General features: G+C 41.1%; 1 protein-coding gene across 1 annotated transcript; it reads left to right on the forward strand.

Annotated features, from left to right (window-relative positions):
• Nucleotides 1–5,943: 5,943 nt before the first annotated feature.
• LOC311192189 (beta-microseminoprotein-like) lies at nt 5,944–8,512 on the forward strand (the record flags this gene model as incomplete). The annotated part of the gene is given in 5 exon segments (XM_084264612.1): nt 5,944–5,972; nt 5,974–5,989; nt 7,295–7,391; nt 7,485–7,590; nt 8,264–8,512. Coding segments are annotated over 5 exon segments (378 nt in total). The 3' UTR covers nt 8,394–8,512.
• Nucleotides 8,513–20,331: the final 11,819 nt, after the last annotated feature.

Raw genomic sequence — 20,331 nt, forward strand, 5'->3', positions numbered from 1 at the left:
AGTTCACATCAAAATTACACAGAACACAGCCTCAACTGATACCTGAAGGAATGTTCTCACAGGGCAAACAGCTGCAGCTTCTTAGGGAAGTAGTATTTGAGCGCAGAGATCCAAAGGCTTCCTACCTAAATAGCTCACAGAACTGTTTCTTGAGAAAATTCAGCTTTTGTTTTCTTTTTGAAATCATAAACATTTTTATCACTAACAAAAATGACTTGGAGATTCATCATGGATTTTGTAAAAATCCAACTACTGAGAACTACACACATCAGGATTACCACCCAGTTGTTTTAGTCTGGAAGTACCAGGTGACACTGCAGTGATTCCAGTATTCCAAGTTTTGTCCTACCATAATCTTACAAATTAAGGCTACATTTTTCTTCTGAAACTTCTGAAAATTAGTTAATTCCCTCATGAGGCCACATTCATGTTCTTAATATTGTTAATTCCTCAGTAAGACTTGGCATTAAGTGATTTACAGATATTTCATTCGGTTTTAAATTAAATTGAATTTCCTTCTACTTATTGCCTTATTCGGGCATTTAATTAGGATCCTTACAACCTCCTCGAGTCCCAAGTGTTCCTGTAGAATCAAGTTTTCTTACAGATGAAGACGACTTTCACAGTGCAAGATTTCCAATTTGCTGGCAGCACCAGTAAAAGCATGATTGACTGAAACAAGAAAACTAGCACAGGCTTTGAATCTTATGCTTAATGTATTCATTAAGGTTGCAAGACTGGGAACACACAGCACATTTGATCAATGTGATGAGCACGTGTTTTCCAGTTATCTGTGGGTGGGGAAGGCCATCATCCACTACAAGGGCACCTCCTCCCTTACATGTCCTTGAAGCAGAATCTGAACAGCCCTGGACAAACACTGGAGAAGCCAAAAAATGAATTCTGGTGAGTTTACCAGGTCCAGTAAACATGGAAATAACTAACCCAGAGGCTCCAGAGAACAGTCTTGCTTCACTGAAATCCAAAATTCTCTCCAGATGTTTAAAAAAAATAGATCTTTCCGTATGCAATTTTATTGAGTGTTCTATTGCCAGAGCTGCTGGCACTACTGAAATTTTACTTCTCTTAAATGAAACAATCTTAGCAACAAAGCTCAGGAACCTTGACTCCCCCTTGCTGTAAAATGGACAGCCCCTCTAGTGAGAGAGGAAATGTTTAAGAACATTGTTGCAGTGCTTGTTTTTTGTTTGTTTGTTTCTTTCCCACTTGAGAGTATCCAGTTGCAGGAGAACAGAATAGCGCTCATGTTGGGATTTCTGAGGAAGTTATTTAAATACAGCTAGTAATCTATATTCAGTTTTCCATCCTTTACAGTGATGAATCTGCTTATAGATTACTAGTTGTGTTTAAATAACTTCCTCAGAAATCCCAACAGAACCTCTCCAAACCTGAAATATATTTGCTTGACATCAACCCTTCAGGAAACTCCAGACAGGTCCTGCAAGAGCTCCTTAGAAAGAACACATTGTAAGTCCAGGTTTCAGGTTCTTAAGGCTTCGTAGCACTTGGAATCAACCTGTTGACATGTATGTGATCAGAGTGCCATGCATTTGAGGTGCAACTTTCTTCACATTTAAAGGAGCAACAAAAAATGCTAAATGTCATTTTTGGGGGGCAGGAAGTACATAAAGCCTGTTAGGTGTTGTACAATTTCAGGTGCTGTGATTCATGTTTGCTTTCTCAGAAGGGGAAAAATCTTTTATAGCACAAGTATGCTTCCAGTAACTGTTAAAATACTTCCAAGCACCAGTCAGACATTATGGGGGGCTTACAGCCATGTTTCCTGGGCTTTCTTCTTGACATTGCTTTAGCAAGAGGGGTCTTTGCTTATCTGCAGAACTAATCGGGGGGGGGGGGGGGGGGAAATGAAGTGTTTCTCACCCCACTGAAATTGCATTGAATTAAAACTGAAATTTGGCCTAGGGATGAGGAATCTGCTACCTATAGGAAGAAATGTGTTCAGATCAAGGAGAAATGATGTTGTCTCCAGCTTGGGCCACCCAGTTTGCCTCAATTCAAGTTTCTGCTGCTGTATGTTACCTGGGGCAAGTCACTCACACCATCTGTGTTCCTTGCATGTAAAATCAATACAATTCTTTACTAATCCCTATATGAGGAGAGATCTGAGGGCATAGGCTTTGAGGTTTGCAGGAATGAGCCTCAGTTAAAAACTTTCCCACCAAGATAAAACTTCCTTCTACAACATTTACAATATGTTTCTGTGTCAATAGCACAGTGTATTTTAGTTGCTTGCTTGTGCTTTTTGTTAAAACAGTTGTCCTTTCTCACATGCAAGTGAGATACTTCAACAACTGTAAAACCAATGTACATTATACACAGCACTGTCAGTTTAAGATCAAGATAAATTTATTTTTAAAGTTGTTTATGATCTGAGCTGATACACCCCATGCTTTTCTTTTACTTTTCTCGTCTCAACAGCACTACCAGCTAACCTACTGGCCTTAAGGACTGTACATGGATATGCTAGTTTGTTGGGGGTTTTTTAATAACATTGCTGCTCTAAAATCCTGCTGGATTTCTCTTTGTTGATTGCCTAGCACTGAAAGATAAAGAAAAAAGGCTGATTGTCTTGCATTATTCATTATCTTTGTAGGCATCAGTAAGATGTAACCAAAAGTCCTAGGTGAAGAATGAGTAAAATAACAAGGTAGATCTTTAAGAAAGTCCCCAAGATTCCCCTTTCCACTTTAGGAAGGAACAAGATCCTCTGTTCATCAGCACAGGTGGAAGGAAAGGGGATACAAAACTGGTCAGACTACTGATATTCTTATAATGTTTTTAATAAGAAATAAACTTCTTATGAAGACAGTGCAAAATTTCAACAGAGCAACATCTATTGGAGATACCTATTCCCCACTCAAGCAAGGTGCCTGTTATCCTGTACACAAACAATTTGGAGCTGAGAAAAAAAAAATCAAGTTCTATGTCACTCAGCACTAAACCAGCAAGTTAACCGGGTTTTGTCTGTAACAAATTCCTGCCTCACTCCTGTACACCAGCATCACAAATTGCTACGTGTCCGGTGATTTTTGTTCACACACAAGAACTGCTGCAGAGTGCAGCAAGAAAAATATTACATGCAAACTCCAAAACATGCAAGAATTAAGAAGCTTAATGGGTCAGTAATAATTACCAGAGTTAAGACAATGTAATTTGATGATCCTTTTCTTCCAAACTATCATGGAATGCTTTCTCCAGACTATCTTTTAGGACATGGAAGAGCCAATATGTTGAATAGGACTCTCTGATACTTCCTACAGTTATTTTCAGCTCAAGTGAACTAGTAACTACTCACCACAAAAAGGTTAACAAAAAGCAGGTGTGCCAAGGTAGGGCCCATCATTAGCTGTCCCACAGATGTAAATCTATTAGGTCAGGCAGCACAGGAACAGGACATTCATAGAATCATAGAATCATAGGGGTTGGAAGGGACCCCAAGAGATCATCGGGTCCAACCCCCCTGCCAAAGCAGCTCCCTAGCTCATATTGCACAGATAGGCATCCAGACTGGTCTTGAATATCTCCAGAGATGGAGGCTGCCCAGGGAGGTGGTGGAGTCTGTCCCAGTGCTCTGTCACCCTCACTGTGAAAAAGTTCTTCCACATGTTGGTGTGGAACTTCCTATGCTCCAACTTGCAGCCATTGCCCCTTGTCCTGTCTCCACAGACCACTGAAAAGGGGCTGGCCATTTCCCCTGGCATCTCACACTTAAGATATTTATAAACATTAATCAGGTCCCCCCTTAGTCTTCTTTTCCCTAGGCTGAACAGTCCCAGCTCACTCAGCCTTTCCTCATGGGGAGATGTTCCAGGCCCTTAATCATCTTTGTAGCCCTTCTCTGGGCTCTCTCCAGGAGATCCCTGTCTTTTTTATACCAGGGAGCCCAGTATATACATACATTGTATATATATACATTGGAAGGGAGAGTGTGAATTCTCTCCAATTTCACTGCAACCAACACAAAAAAGCAGCTTTAGTCTAGTATTAGGGTATATTATTTTGTTATCCTGTTATCCTCCTAAGCCTCCCCCCTACACTTAATAAAAAAACACACCTGCTCTGAAATTCCTCCTCTGTAACTCTGACAGTATGCCAAGCCACAACAATGCTGTCAAAAGGACTTTGGAGATATTTGAGAGAGATCCAAAGGGGCTATTTGGGCCCAAATGGCGTAAAAGAAATTCTCAGTGCCTGTGCTCATAGGCTGACATGTTCTGTTGTTTTACCAGCAATTAAGAGCCAAGGGCATAGGCCATGTGGTGGTGGTGTGAGTCATCTCCTGTTTCAGGACAGTGCATACATCAGCATGGACAATATAACAAGCTAATTGTGGGCAGCTTTAATCAAACTATGAATGCAAACACTCCAGCTCTTTTCTGCCATTCTGAAGAAAGGTCTGGTAACTGAAGAAAAATTGATTTACCCAACTGCCTCAGTTGAAAGCCAGCTAAGGCTGTCCCAGTGAGTTGTTCTCTCACTGATATGCACTGCAACAATTCCAGTTCTCATGTGGACTTCCTGAGATAGTTCTCAACCCTGGAGTTTGGGTAGATGTGGAGTAGCCACACCAACTTGGAGTTCAGCCTCAACTCTCAAACCGAGAGAATAAGGCAATGCAATTAGGCAGAGTAGTGTTGTGCTTTAACCTGGCCAGTAGCTAGCACAGCCATACAGCCATTTGCTCCCTCTCTCTGTGGGATGGAATAAAAAAAGTAGTAAAATTCATGGGTTCAGATAAAGGGAAAAGAGGATAACAACAAACCCAACAACAATAGTAGAAAATTCAAGGCAAGTGATGGACAGCACAATTTCTCGCTACCTGAAGCAAAGATCAGCTAGTTTCTGGGGTGCAGTGCCTCCCAGCCAACCCCCCAGTTACATAGTGAGCATGACATCATATGGTATAGAATATGGTCAGTTTGGCTTAACTTTCCTGGCTTTGTCCCCTACCAGCTTCTCGGGCAACCCCCTGCCTTCTCATTGGCAGGTCAGTATGAGAAGTCCTTGACTGCTTGGCAACAACTAAAATATCAGTCTGTTATTGACATTATTCTTATCCTAAGTCCCAAACCCAGCACTATACCAGCTGCTAGGAAGAAAATTAACTCTATCCCTGCCAAAACCAGGACAAATAGTTCAAGTACTGCAAACTGTGTTGCACTGGTAATAAGGGGAAAACATCTTCCCCTGTTAGGGGGTTACAGTTTACATTATTTCCACCAGTTAGATCAAAGCTAAGCAAGAGGACTATACTTAACTCCTTTGCTATCACATTACTGTACTAAGCATTTGCAAGGCATGTCTGTTCCTGACATTTACAGCCTTTGCAGAAAAGGGACCATTTCTCCCAGCTACAAGAACGAAGAAAATACAAGATGCCCTACTCACAGAGGGCTATATGAGAAGAAAATGGTTATCTAGGACCTTTTCTAGCTCAGAGATGCCAGCCACTCTTCACAGAAACATAATGCTTCCAATCACCACTGCTTTTCCGCAAGAGCCTTCATTCGTCTTTAGCTGATGAACTAGAAAGCTGAATGATTGTTCAAAGTTCCTCTCTCTGAAAACCTAGATGGTTCAAACTAAGCATGCAAGTTTTGTTGAGAGTGACAACCACAACATCTCTAATGGGTTTCTCAGTGCTAAATATTCCTTCCAGGATTTAAATTACTTTTGAAGTACCTCTCATAACTGCCTTCCAGATCAGGTGTGGCACAAAGGCCACACCTATTTCTTCAGTCCCTTTCAGAACCAAACTTCCCTGTATATAATTGGCTTATTTTAATAATGTCCACCCCATGAGGTCATTTTGCAGAAACTTCATTGGCGTTTTTCATGCATGTTCAGTTTGCTTAGGGACTGGTATCATGGATTCCCTCGCTATATAAGTTCTCAGAGAAAATGAGCTGGTTGTCTCCTTACTGGAAGCCTCAGTTCTGCAAAAATGGTGAGTCCTTATATCTTATATTGTCAAAGACTGGTGTTTTGCTATAGATTTTAAGGGAGGTTCTGTTGGATTTCTCAGTACCAAGAGATCTGAAGAACTTGGAAAAAAAATAGAAGTACTGTGTTTTGAGAGCTAAAGTCAGACAAGCACTGGCAGGTAAAAAACTTGGGTAAAAGATACCAGTGTGCATATGGCAGGAGACGTCTAATAAGCCTTCAGCTAAGGCTTTTTATTAAAACTTGGTTTTACTTACCTGTAATGTTTGGAGGTATTCACCTCCAGAAAGCAACTCTGTTGTCTCTCAACCTACAGCTGCCCTTAATTTTTATGAAAAGTCTATATAACACCTGAATATTTAAACTCAAAACCATTATATTGATTTTTTACTGATTTGCAGCTCTACCACAGTTCTGTGGGTTTTAACCTCTCTCTGCAAAATTAAATGCTAGTTCTCTCCACCCCATCTCTCAGATATGACTTCTTTTTGTAAGTGCTCAGTTCTACACCATCCAAAGAACATGCAATACAATACACGTGTATATGTATGTCATTGTTTACTCCTGGTTTACCTTTCCTCTTACCAAGATTTTAAATTCAGAGCTCATTCCGCCCTAGAGTTCTTGTTCTTATTTCCTCCATATCCTCTATGAAAGCCTTTCAAACATTTCAAAATCATATTGAATTAAAGGGCTTGCTGAGGAATTTAAGCTGAATTTTTAGAGAAAACCACTAGGAAAGATATTAAAATATAGAGTTATCTAGGTTGGGACACCTGCAGGTCATTCAATCCACCTTCCTGCTCAAAGCAGGGTGAAATTTTGAGGGTTCAACATCAGCTGAAGATTTTCAGCTTGTTCATTATCCTTCAGTAGTACAGTGAAACAACCTGTGGCATTGTTAGTCTCCAGTGAAGTAGTATTTATGGCTATCAGCAATACCAGTGATAGAGATAGCCAGTGACCAATCCTGTGGGGAAAGTAGTGACAAGAAAAATTAATGGGGAGGGGAAAGGAGTACAAAACACTCCTTTTACAAACTGAGTCTATCAGTCCTATATTAGGCAACGCCTCATTTTACAGCTTGGAAAACAGACTTTTTTTTCCCCTCTCTCAAATGATACTGTACCTCTTGTCCTTCTAAATTGCTCAGTAGTTTGGACTGCATGTTGAAGCGTCTAAACTGCAGGAGACAATTGATTTTGATTTGAAACCACAATATATTTTCCTATTTCTAAAGGTAGTATTTGTCATTCAGACATCTTAATACTTACTTAAGTATTAATATTACTTCTGTTTCCTTGTTCAGAAGGCCATCTTAGCCTGCCTTCTTGTTCTTGCCATTAGTGTGAACCTGTCCAATGCTGCTTGCTTCTTTGAGCCATTGAAGCCAGGGACAACTGATGGTGAGCCAAAGACCCCAACCATTTTGTATGAGCAATAGCATCATCAGTGGATTAGGTCTGACACTGAATGCTGCCTGAATGCTATGTTTTCAGGCTGCCGTGACTCAAATGGAGAGTTACATAAATTTGATTCCGAATGGAGGGACACAGACTGTAATGACTGCAGCTGCTCCAGGAGTGGAATCAGCTGCTGTACCAGGTGAGTTCAGAGCAGCTGTGAGGGTTTTCCTCCACTGCCATGAAACAGCACAAATCCCTTCACACAGGGGTCCCTGAGAAACAACTGTTGTCCTCCTTTCACTTGCTTCATGTCAAAGTTATGCATTAAACCAAGACCACTGTCACTGAGCATACAAGAAGTTCTGAAAAATACAGCTCATTTTAAAATCAATAATCAAGGTCTCAATTCTTCTGAGGGCTAAAATTTCAGGATAGACACTAATTCAAGAGATAACACAAAGTTACTCAAGAATTTTCTACTGCTCCTAATCCAGATCTTCCCAAAGCCTCACAGTCCCTCTTTACTCTGAGAAGAGGCTCAAGATACACTGGCCTGCCTGTAATGTTTGCTATAGCAACACTCAACCACTCAAGCAATTCATGTTCCATACTGTGGCGGAAAAGAAAAATCAATTATACTTGAGTAGTAAATAAGCACAACAAGCATCCTTGAGTGTAAATCAGAACAGTAAACATATCTCCCCTAATCCTGCTTAAATTTTAAGCTGGGAGCTTTGTGTGAGCTCCCTTTTCTGCTTTTGAACACCTCCTCAGTACAGCCTCTTCATATTTAAAGCGTAGATATCATCTGAAATGGAAACTATTTACTCCTTGATCTCATCACCTCTTTGTCTTTCTTTTCCCAATGACAGCTATGCAACACCAGTTGGCTATGATGAAGAGAATTGTATAAGCATTTTCAACGAAGAGACCTGCAGCTATAAAGTAGTGGAGAAAGATAATCACTCAAAAGAATGCCCAGTCCATGAGTGGGTGGGTTAGCATAGAAGGACTGTGGATTTGGAGGATATTTGCCTTTTTTGTTTTAATGGTTCTCTCACAAATTCAGAAACACCAAAAAATGAAACTGTTGAATGAAATCTACTCATAAAATCTAGCACATAATAAAACTGAGTATTTGCTCACAAAAGACTCCTTGGCTTCATTGCCTTCTGGTTCTCTATAAAGAAAGAACTACCTTGTTCCTTCCTTGAGAGCAGAAGTTAAAGGCAACATTCTTTAGCATCCTCAGTAGCTGCTAATTTTAATTCTTCTCCAGTCACACTTCAGTCCCAGGGAGTATATTCCATTACCCGTGCACAGCTGTATCTTAGCTAAAATAAAGTCAGATGAAGCATCAGGAATTCATATGACTTATTTTCTTCTTTGAGAATGGAAACCTGAAGAACTAAAATTCAAAAAAAAACATGGGAAAGAAATAAAAAGCTACTTAGCCTTAAACACTCTTTTCTATAGCAATGTCTTATATAATGATCTTTTATACTGCACAGTTCCCTGGAACCTGCCCAACCTATAGACTGAAGGGCCACCAGGTCCAGGCTAACCCAGCACTGTACTTCCATTGCACCCACTGCACAGCAGACCCAGTCCTCAGCCTGGGTTTTAGGTAGAAGAGAGGAGCCTTTATTCAGATTAATCCTTAGGGAAATTAGAGTTATTAAATTGGTCAACATACAGGACTGTGGCTGGATGGTGAGACTGTTCTGGACTGTACTCTATCAGGGAAGAAGCTTGACAAGTCTACAAACAATAACAAAAGGGATACACATGGTGGTATAAGGTCTCCCTTGGGGTGTGAATTCATAATCTTTATGGGTACATTTTGTTCAGTTGCCTCTTTCCACAAGTGACTGAGCATTCTGTGTCTTCATGCTCTATTTCCCTGTAACAGAAAGATCTCTGAAAGTGTTCAAGGCCAGGTTGGATGGGGCTTTGGACAATCTGATCTGGTGGAATATGTACCTGCCCATGGCAGGGAGGTTGGAACTAGATGATCTTTGAGGTCTCTCAAACCATTCTATGGATGTCTTTCTGTCTGCAAGAGACTTCCAGGTTCAGTTATAAGGCATATCCACAGGGAACATAAAGTCTTAAGTATGCTGTGATTCCTTTCTACTGCTAAGTAGATCCACAGTCCCAAATTCCAGAAAATCCAGCCTTACTGGAACTCCTACATGATCCAGATGTATTTAACTACATTTTAAATACACCCAAGCACTCTTCACCATCTGCCAAGACTTGTTACAACATGTAGATCTACTCTGTCTGCAATGTGGAACTAGGAAAGATCCTTTTATCTAATCTAAAAATCCTCAGGGGAACAGTCAGCTCTTCTCTTAAATTTTAACATGGAAACAGATGATGTTACCTACTGTAGTTTCAAAACACCAGAAGCACAGCAGGGATTTGGCTCCCTTCTGTAGCAAAGAGTCAAGCTTCAGGAGGATGTCAAAACCTTCAAAAATTGAGAAAGCATAGACAGAGTACACAAACCTCTACTTCACTCTTCCCATTTCCACCAAGTGATATTTTATCTTTGCATTTCACTACTTCAAGACATACATCTACAGTCTCATACATCCCCTGTCCCTCAAAGCCCTAAGTCGTAACACCACTATCTCTGCAACGTGGAAAATAAACATTCACATGAGTTTCCTCAGTTATCCTGACCTGTTAAAGGTATAATAGACTCTACAAAACCTTGGGAGGCAACAGAGCTCAGGCAGAGCAGAAGAGATTGTGTGTTCTCTTCCCTTAGCACACACTGTCTCCACCTAGTAGTACACACTTTCCCACTATTTCTACTAGAAAGAGGCAGCTTTGGATAGCTGGGCATAGTCTCTCTACACCCAGTAATTCTTTAGGGCAAGTCTTCTCAGTATTGGAAAGGTGGGTTTGCCCTAAAAAAAGAAATGAAATCCACTGCTTAGCCTACCAACTATCACGTCTGTTAAAACAAACACCGGAATACACGTCAAATCTGATGGAAGCTTTCCTATCAGTGTTTATCACCTAAACTTAATGGTGTTCTGTTTCATATTTTCTTTCCATTAAGATTTTTCCTCCAATCTTAAAAATAAAATCCAACTTAATCATAAACAAGGAAAGTGCATATCTCATTTATATCAGGCATACCAAATCAGCTAGAGATTTGCAGTTCACATTCTGTTTTGTGCCAATTTAAGAGACTTAGATAAATTCAGTTTGTGACAACTTTACTCTTAATTAACTTCTCTGTTGGTATGCAGGAAAGTTTGCCTTGACACCTTTTGAAAGCCTGAACATTTCTGTTGAAATCTACTGTTCTGTGCATGTCTCACAGAGCCAGACTATGGCTTATTTTAGAGGAAACTGATTGGCTTTATAATAAGTATTTACATGAAACTCCAGAGTGCACAAATCATATGGCCAATCTGAAATACTCAGCGTGACATGGTTACTTTAAGACTTCACTCCAAAAAAATTTGTATTTTCATGTTTAATTTCTTCCAGCATGGGTCAACTACTTTCCCATGCTTTTTACTCATCTCCAGGGCTTCAGTGCTTTTGCATAATCAATACTTCAAGTAGATCACCATTACAGTATGCTGATAAACCGCAGTCCTCTGCCACTATGCAATAACTGCCTTCAAAACATCCCAGCATTTTCTCCACTGTAATAACAGAGGTTTCTCCCATCACTGTTCTGGCCTGCCAAAGATGGGTCAAATGTACAGTGACAGCTGTATGACACAAGTCACTCCACTGTACAAAGGACACAATAGCTGGTCCAGACTCAAATACCAGCTTGGGACCGCGTATCTTCCCTAACATACTATACTGAGCCAAGTTTCAGCATTATTAGAGTACAACAGCTCCCTCAGGCACTTGACCTCCCCTTTTCAGTTCCTATTTTGGGACTTGCCTGATCCCTCCTAATTGCCCTGTCCCTAAGTCTCCCCAGGTCATGCACAAAGATGAAGCTTCCCAGTGGCTGCAAGATCTTGTTTTATTAGTCTGCTCTTCTGCTTCTAGACAAGGGAATACCAAAGGTGATGGTCAAGGGAGGTAAGCAGGGGTATGGCTTGGTGAATTATTCAGTCAAAATTCTTTAGACTCCTGAAGTCAGAGACTGTATTATTTAACAAGTCTTGTGGGTTTTTTCCCAGCTCAGTTGTTTGCAGTATGCAAGTGTAAAGCAGACTGTTGAATGGGTGCATTCAAAGCATAGATTATTGTTCTCTACTATTAACAGCAATTAGTTATTAGATAAATCAAGTCCAACATTATTACGAATCTTGGCAGAGGAGGAATGAGCATAATAGCCAGAATTCTAGGGTCTGGTTTGCCTACACAGCTGGCCTCGGGCCTATGTCTTAAGATAGACTTTCAGTTGAGCAGCCAATATTCCTCATAATCCATTTACTTTCTATTATATCTTCTAATTGGGGGACTTTTACATCTCTTTTTCAGTAAAAATGAGTTTCAAAGTTAGAATGACCAAAATTCTATGAGCAATAGAGTGTGGCATGCCACTATTCTTTTAGTGCTCAATGCCACACAAGAATTTAAGAGGACCTGAGCTTTTCAGCAAGCCTTATGGGAAGTATCAGGAGCTTGGCTGAGCAGATTGCTCTTAATGCATCTCAGTTACATTCGTACAATTATCTACACATAAGACATATCTAGAAGTTCCTTTTTTCCCATTGTTGCTGAGATTTGTCTGTATCTTTTTTCCTCTCCCATAAATTCACTGTAGTCACTAGATGGCATCCTAGTTCTGCCACAGTGCTCCTGTGCTGAAAGGAGGAAATGGTCAAGTCTGAGTTACAGAGAACACAAAAGCCTAGGTCCTGTTTCAGCTGACAGACCATTTCCATTCCCTCCAGTGAGTGTAGGCAACATTTGAGAAGTGTCCTTAGTCTGTCAGTACAGAGAGAATCCTGCAAGGAGGTATCACAGACAGGACTGAGTAGTTTTAAGACTTGTTTTTTTGAACTTGGACATAGTGGCCTGCCTGAATTACACTTGATGCAGGACAATGGAAACTTAGTAACACTACTTCAGAGTTTAAGGGAGTAGATGCACTAGCACCTCTGTTAAGACAAAGCAAACCCAGGAGTTTTCTGCCTTGACACCTCAGAGTGAGTTGAATCAGAGGTGGTGGCTTGTGAAATGATCACTAGGAATGAAAAGGAAAAGCCTCATGCTAAAATAGGCAATCTGGTTCACAGAAAAAAATAAATAGTGCTGAGATCAATTCTGTTTTGGGAAGTGAAGTGACTTCATAAGCTTTCTTAATAGTAGAAGCATAGATAGGACTGATCTTATACCTATGGTAACCAATTTCTTTCATAGAGACTTATCAAGCTGTACTTTTATTAGATCAGGTTTTGTCTATACTACATGTTTCCACTGTATTTTTCTGGCCTTTCGAGAATGGAGAAGGCAGATGCCAGAAAATAAACTCTGAAGGACAAAAATTATCTTTGCCCAGTTAAGAGGTTTTCAACAGTCCATGCCAGTAATGGTACTTGACATCAACTCTGGCAGTTAAGTCACCATCCCTGATGTGTTCTAAAAAAGGGTAGATTAGGTACTTAGGGATATGGTTTAGCATAGGATGGGAATGGTTGGACTTGATGATCTTGAAGGTCTTTTCCAACCTGGTAATGCTGTGATTCTGAAAACTTATTGTTGTGCATTGTATTAGTGCAGTGTCCTTTAACTTTAGAAAATAGACCTTATTACCTCCAATCTTAAGTGCTGCTCATGTCTTGAGGTTATAGTCTTTCTAAAGATTTTGCTACAGGCAGAACTGGAAATTCCTTCTGTGACTCTGTCCCCCAAAGTTTCCAGCCAACTCCTCAGGGCACTACTGTCAGAAGTCAAGATGAAGACAGAAATACACTTGCATCCCAAATTAGTCTGTGCAACATTTCTCCCCCCACCCCCCAGAAAACCCCACCCATCTGTTCAAAACTGATAAGGCCATGGGCATTGCCTGGAAGAAACACAAGTGGCAAAACACGCTACTTACTATTCAGCTTACTGAATAGTAAGTAGCTGCTGCCACCCTTCTTATCTCTACTTTGAAAAGGATCCTGAGAAACAGTTCTGTTGCCTGCCTAGACACTACAGCACACTGACATCATATAATTGAATTGCAATGCTTTATCGATCAGATAGACATATTTGAAAGGGTGTGGATGGGTGCAGGATACATAGACAAAACCAATACCCAGTCTGCAAGAGACAAAAGAGGAGATGCTACTTTTAACACAAGGCTTCTTCCTTAGCGCTGCTGCCAGAATTCCATGACGTCATAACATCAGGTAGCATTGGGGTGCTTGAGAAGAGATCCATATGCAATTGTTCAAAGCTGCCATTGCCAAGTCAGAACAAAGACAAGCCCACTGTGGAGGGACAAGCCCGCACAAGGAGGGCAGCTTTGGTTGCTTATACCACAGTCTAGCAAAGTCCTATCATCATCTAGCAGCTGGTCATTTTTGTCAAGCTGTTGCTCCTCTAGTGGCCTCTTCAGTATATCCTCCACCACTTTTTTTTTCAACTTACACAGTTGTTGTCTTTTTGGCCGCAGTGAAGATTTTCATCTTGCCGTGGCAAATCATCAATTAGGCATCCATCACTCCTGTAGGGATTCCTGCAGCCCTCTGTCACTGGGAAACAAGTTTCAGTCCTCGGAAAAAACTGTGTTTTCAGGAAGAGCTGAAGTCAAGACACAACTTCCATGATATGGTTGGTGGGGACAAGGAAGAGGAAAAAAGCCCATTACTTACAAGGAGCTCCTCTGCCAGGCAGACTAAAATCCTCATACTCCGCACAGGCAGAAATAGTAAGTACTCGATGACTTTTGTCATCTACCAGAGATCTTTTAACACTGCCAATGAGCATTTGTATTACTTTAGTCTCTTACCTGAAAGATTTTAATTCCCAGCTTGCTTTGGGCCACTTAAGTCTAACAAAGAACCCAAAAGAAACCAAGCACAAAAGTCTGACTGCCCTTCACACAGAAAGGATGGAGCACAGGAGAACACAGCACATAAGGGGTTAGGCTTTGTTGGTTTCTAGTCAGGCTAGAGACAAAGACTACCCTGGCTTTGTCACATGTTCAGTAAGTACAGGAAAGTTGATAAATACGAAAGCGTTGAGAGTTGTCAAACTAATGGACATATTTTAGCCTCCTACTCCAGTTTCAGGAAGTCATTTGCCAGAATAGTTCATTGCCTAGTACCATTGCTGATACTACTAAGCTGAATCTTGGCTAACTCTTCACCTTCAGACTTTTGCTAGGGTGGAAGAGATTCACACAGGAACAGAGTGGGAGGGGAAACTAGGGCTGGCAGTATTAGTTTAAAAGGGAGCTTTTCAAAGGCCAGCCATTTTAGGAATACTTAAGATAGTGCAGAACAAATCACACCTAAGAGGCTAAAGGGTCACTTCAGCTCTGAAATACTCAAGAGAGTCAAGAACATCTTCCCAGAGCTGTCATTACTGTTTCTCACAGAAAAGTTCAGGGCCAGTATGGGGCTTGGCTCCATCTACACCAATGGACACTAAGCCCTATTCCCAGCCCCCCAGAAGAATAGCTTCTCTTCAGGGATTTGGTCTCTTATCTTTGGGATGAGAGGGATAAGGCGCAGAGGTTCGTGAACCTTCCCTCCTCCCTCAAATTGGAACTCCCTGAGAAGTGGAGCAAGGCACTCCTCCAGATGAAACTAAACAGCTGCTGTGGTCAGCTACCTGCAGGCCTGCACTGCTGAAAGAAGGCGGAATTCTTGTTTACTAGGTCAAGAAGCTAGGATAGGGGTGGGAATATTCAGTCTTGTTTTTCTCTGCCATCTGCACTTTGATATCACTGGCAAACACAAGCTTTCCATGACAAATGCAGCCTACAGTTAATCCCTTGTATGGTCATTCAGGCTAGATTACAAAGATAGTAACAGCTGCAATAACTCTGTTTTCAGGTTTGCATTTTTTTGTCACACCCCTGTCTAACAAGACATCAGACACTGCTAGACCAGCTTGGCAAAACCCAGTTCATCCATCACTGTTACGTGTTATGTCATTTTACTGACCAGTTTAAAGAAAAGAATTGGGACTTCTGCATCAGAAGCAGTTAGACAACTCTATTTTTGCTTCAAAAGGACCTGGGGAAAAGGAAGCATGCACATAGGTTAAACTTGAAATAACCCAAGTTTAAAATAATCACACACACGAGACTCAAACGTCTGCCCCAAAATAGTGAGAAAGAATGGGAATGTTAATCGAGAAATTTTTAAACTTATATTGGGGATGGTATGTGGGCAAGGTGTATTTGCATAACCTAAAAGCATGTGGAAGTCAATCTTGAATCCTTCCTGCAGAGGGAAGACAGTACTACCCACCACAAGTGGTGGCTACACAGATGATCCACCTCTAGTAATAGCAAACTGTATTCTCTCTGACAAGGGCCAGGTCACATAGGTGATGCTTTCAGGGTAAAAATTTGATTTCCCCAAGAACTGCACACAGATGATCCTACCGAAAGACTCTACCATGAGCAAGGCAATCAACTGTCAGATCCAGAAGGAACATCAGATTCCCTTCCTAGCTTTTCTTTATAAAGGAGAATGACATGAACTGTTCCAAGTCAGGTCAGATACATTAATGTGATTCAGTCCAATTTTGAAGCCCACCACAGTGTTTAGAAATTAAGAAGTATATTGATATAGCTTTGAATGAGGAAACACAAGGTGAAACAACAACCAGCAGACCCTATCTAAAGCCACTAAAGGCTACTGAAGAGCTGTTTTCAATGTGAGCAATTTTTAAGCAAATTATGGAACTGATACCTCTGTCAGAGCCTTGTTGACCTGGAACTACCATCCAGGCACCCCTCTGGTTCAAGGAAGGGACACACTTCAGACATCTCCTCAGAAAATATAAAATCCTTCTAATTGGCAAAAGCTTCCTAGGGCAGAACTGCCTGTTTGTCTTGGCGGAGAGTCACTGTTTTAGTAGAGCTGCTATATTATTTGACCAGTTTAGTTTGGCAGCTTCCCTGACAGACACAGGAACTCGATAAACAGGGAAAGGCAGTTCTGGACCTTCATCTCATTGCTTCATGGACCTGGAGCTGAGACACTTGTATATTAACTATTGCTATACCCCCAGCACCAACAAAGGAACTTGGTTTACTTAAGTCAGTACATTTAGAGCTGGCTGCAAGCCCTTACAGCACAAGAGAGTCCAAGGGAGAGGGTATAGAGTGAAAGCAGCTTACTGGCTGCCATGATCTCCATGTCTTCGAGATAATCAGCCTTCTCACCCACCACAGCCATCAACTAGGTAAGGGCAGCTTAACCTTCCCTTAACAGAGAAACCCCCAGAGAACATTGCTTAACACCCCAGACCCAGAAGGTAACTTAATTTATACCTGCACAGAGAATCTTCTCTACTCTTTTTTTACCCATTTGACCCAAAGAAACTTGTTTGTCTCAAGAGGAGAGATCCATGCAGGGCAGCAGGACACAGGTCCAGCCTTTACACTCCTACAGATCCCACAGACAACTCAGTATTACAGGCTTTCATAAGTATTTGGTTTCTTTGCTGTCAAGTCTGCAATCCAAAATGCTCCAAATTGATTTGCCAAGAGTTACATCAGGAACCCAAAGCGGGTCTGGCCTCAAGTCATGCTAGACCCTAATCGAATAGTTTCAATTAAAATAAAAGTAAATTCATATCATAATACTTAAAAGCTCAGTTGTATAAGAGATGTGTTGTATTTTGATACAATTGCTTCTCATAACTAACACAGTCATTTCAAACACATTATTCCCTTCAGAACAGAAGTTAATTCATTTAAAGAGTACCAGAAGAAAATTTTTTTCTCAAGGCACTTCATTAAATACCACAAATGTTTCCTGCAGCAAAACAGAGAACATACTCTACCAAAATTACAAAATTAACACAAAACTTGAGGGCTGCACAAAGCTACAGGCAAACTGCAACAGAAACTCTAAAATACACATGAAAATAAGTAAAAGAAACTTACATAAATCAAATCTTTTGTTCCAAAAGCCATCAGTCATTTACTTTGCAACTCTTCCTTTCCCCCCTCCCCAAGAGACCACACTCACTATTCTGCTGCTCCTTTTATCCAGAAACCACTTCCAGTGCAGCTTTGCTTCCTCTAGCTAATTATCAATCAGTGGAAGCTAACGAGTTCAGCCATAGTGATCAAGGTGTCTAATTAAACCCAGGTGTGCTGGAAGAGCCACGCTAATGGAATCAATGCAACTCATTATGCTGGAAAATCTCTGGTAACTTTTAAAATTTGTTATGCCCATACTCTAATTCAGGAAAGCATTGGATCCCTACAGCCCCTGATGCAGCCACAGGGATCTGTACTAATTTTCCTGGCTGGTTTTGAGATGCAGCCTCACATACTGTGTGTTGCAATAGACCTAGACACCTAATGGCAACCTGTATATTGAAAGAAATTCTCTCAATTTAGTGTTGCAGAAACAACACTGGTTTTGGGGTCTGATTCCAGCTGTTAGAGGCAGGCATGCATATGGTGAAAGACAACTGGAACACTGGCTTTTTTTGCCTCACCCCATCCTTGGCATCACTGTAATTGCTGTCAGGAAGGGACTCATGAGTGACAATCATCATGACTGTTATGTTGGCTTCTGGATTGAGACAATGCACCTCACTTGACTTCTGCCACCAGAAAGGTGAGATCTGGTCATGCTGGATTTGCTTCAGCAACTGGGAGATCAAAACTACAGCTAGTCCCTGCAGGTCCCTACATATGGACAAAATAATGTGTCTCATATAAAATAATTGATATGATAATAAATCAGTCAGAGAACAGTGGACTCTCCACATGACTGCACTGTTTGAATGGCTTGTCCCATACCTGGGGGCGATCTCCTTGCAGCAGGTCAGTGGAACAATAGTGCCTTGCTGCCTTGCTTAGCATGTGCCCTTTCCCTGCTGTTCCTTGGTGGCCTGCCAGTTCTGGAGGCATAACTTTCTGGGGGTCAGGCTCTTCCATTGACACCAATGCTGATGTGGAGTAACTGATGGATCTACTGGTTTGTTTTTTTTTTTAGTTTTACACCTGCACAATGGAGATCAGGATGCCAATGCACATCAGTGCACAGAACAAGCCTTTGCAAGACTTTTTGAGGTGCCACCTTCTGATCAATGAACGGAACGGGTTAGAGTGTTCATTGGCACCTGGGGTGTTCACATTTACATCATCTCCCTTTGCATTAACCATTGTTTCCTCAGTGTATATAAATACACACTACTTCTCATTAGGAGATGTGAGCATCCCATGCAAGTATGGTAAGTCAGCAGCTTATACTGCGTGCATGTGTTATGTGTGTCTACACTGGAAGTGTTTTTAATCTGACTGTATTTCGAGTAGTGGGACTCATTTTTGATTCTGTGCAAGTTAGTCTGCTAGACCTTTGAAAAATACCACCTGATTTTAAAGAAAGCTTTTTGTCTCTTTTCTAGAAATTCTTGCTGGTCTTTAGCTTGATCCTTCTCTTCTCAAGGACTCTGTGTGATGCTCGCTGTTACCTCAGACCAGCCAGCAAATACGGTAAGAATGCTAAATATGTAGACATCCCATAAGTATTCATTCAGAGATTCAAAGCCTTATTTTTCTTGAAAATGTTGGAATAGTATAATACAGTCTTTGTTGAGGAATGATCCAAACAGTTGCATGCTTAGGAGTCAACCCACCTGGAGGCATCTGGACACAGAGGAAGAGAGTTTCCCTGTTCAGTAGTTACCCTCTAGGCTGATGTATAACTGAAGTCCTTGCCCAAGTGTCAAAATTCATGTACTTCTAAGCACCATTGACTAACCTGAATGGGGTATCTGACACTAAAATCAAAGCAAAGACAACACAACTAGTGTTTAAATTCACTTTAGCAGAGCAGGGAGGGGGAAAATTAAATTTTAGACATGTATGTTGGATATGAAAAAGGGCAGAGAGATCCTACAGTACCTGTAAGCTAAGGCATTTCTCAGATCCATTGCTATAGCAGAATAGTACTTCTGTGGTATGTGGTTGCTACCACTTTATCGTGCTTTATAATACATTCATGCATGCTGCAGGGGCAAAGACATGGTATGCTTTCTGCAGAGCACTGGTTCAGATTCTTTCCTGGTGTGACTGAATGGAAATCAGTGCTTTGATTGCCAGTCCACAAATGTAAGACTGTAGTCTATGTCTATTGATACGTGTTCTGATCTGCTGACTATCATTTCCTGATGTGTGCATGCAGGGTGCCTTTCAAACAGAAACCTCTATGTTTTTGGAGCAGTGTGGAAGACTGAAGATTGTTATCAATGCAGGTGTAAGATGAATGCAATGATTTGCTGCAGCTTGTAAGTTGCCAGAAATTATTGTTTGCTTATTCATGAACTGTTTGAAATGTTAAGACTTAAAAAACCCCGCTTCATTGAAAGGATACATTGGAGTTTCACGCTCACATGAGCAAAATTCCTCTTCCTGTTTCCCAGCTAACTCTAATCAAGACCAAGCAGAACAATCTGGCAATCACATAGACTTCTTTGAGGAGAAACAAAATGAAATGCAGCTAGGGAAAAGCACATGGCTTTTCTTCATCACTTAGGCATTCTTTTGATTCTGATACTAACCGGACGCACGACTCCCCTTAACCTCAGTTTTCTTTCTCCTTCTATTCAGCAGCTTGTGTCTAGATACATAAACACCCCACAACACACATGCACACAGGCTTCTGTAGCTCTGCACCAGACCAGTGGCCTGGCCATCAGGCCAGAGGCTCTTTACATCCTTCCCATGCTGCCAAAAGTCCACTCTTCCTGCTTATCAAAATAAGGCAGACATACCCTCCTCTGATAATTTGCTTTCTAAATCTTGTCGTGT

This window comes from Gallinula chloropus, assembly GCF_964237585.1.
Source record: "Gallinula chloropus genome assembly, chromosome: 5".
In the NCBI taxonomy this organism is placed as follows: domain Eukaryota; kingdom Metazoa; phylum Chordata; class Aves; order Gruiformes; family Rallidae; genus Gallinula; species Gallinula chloropus.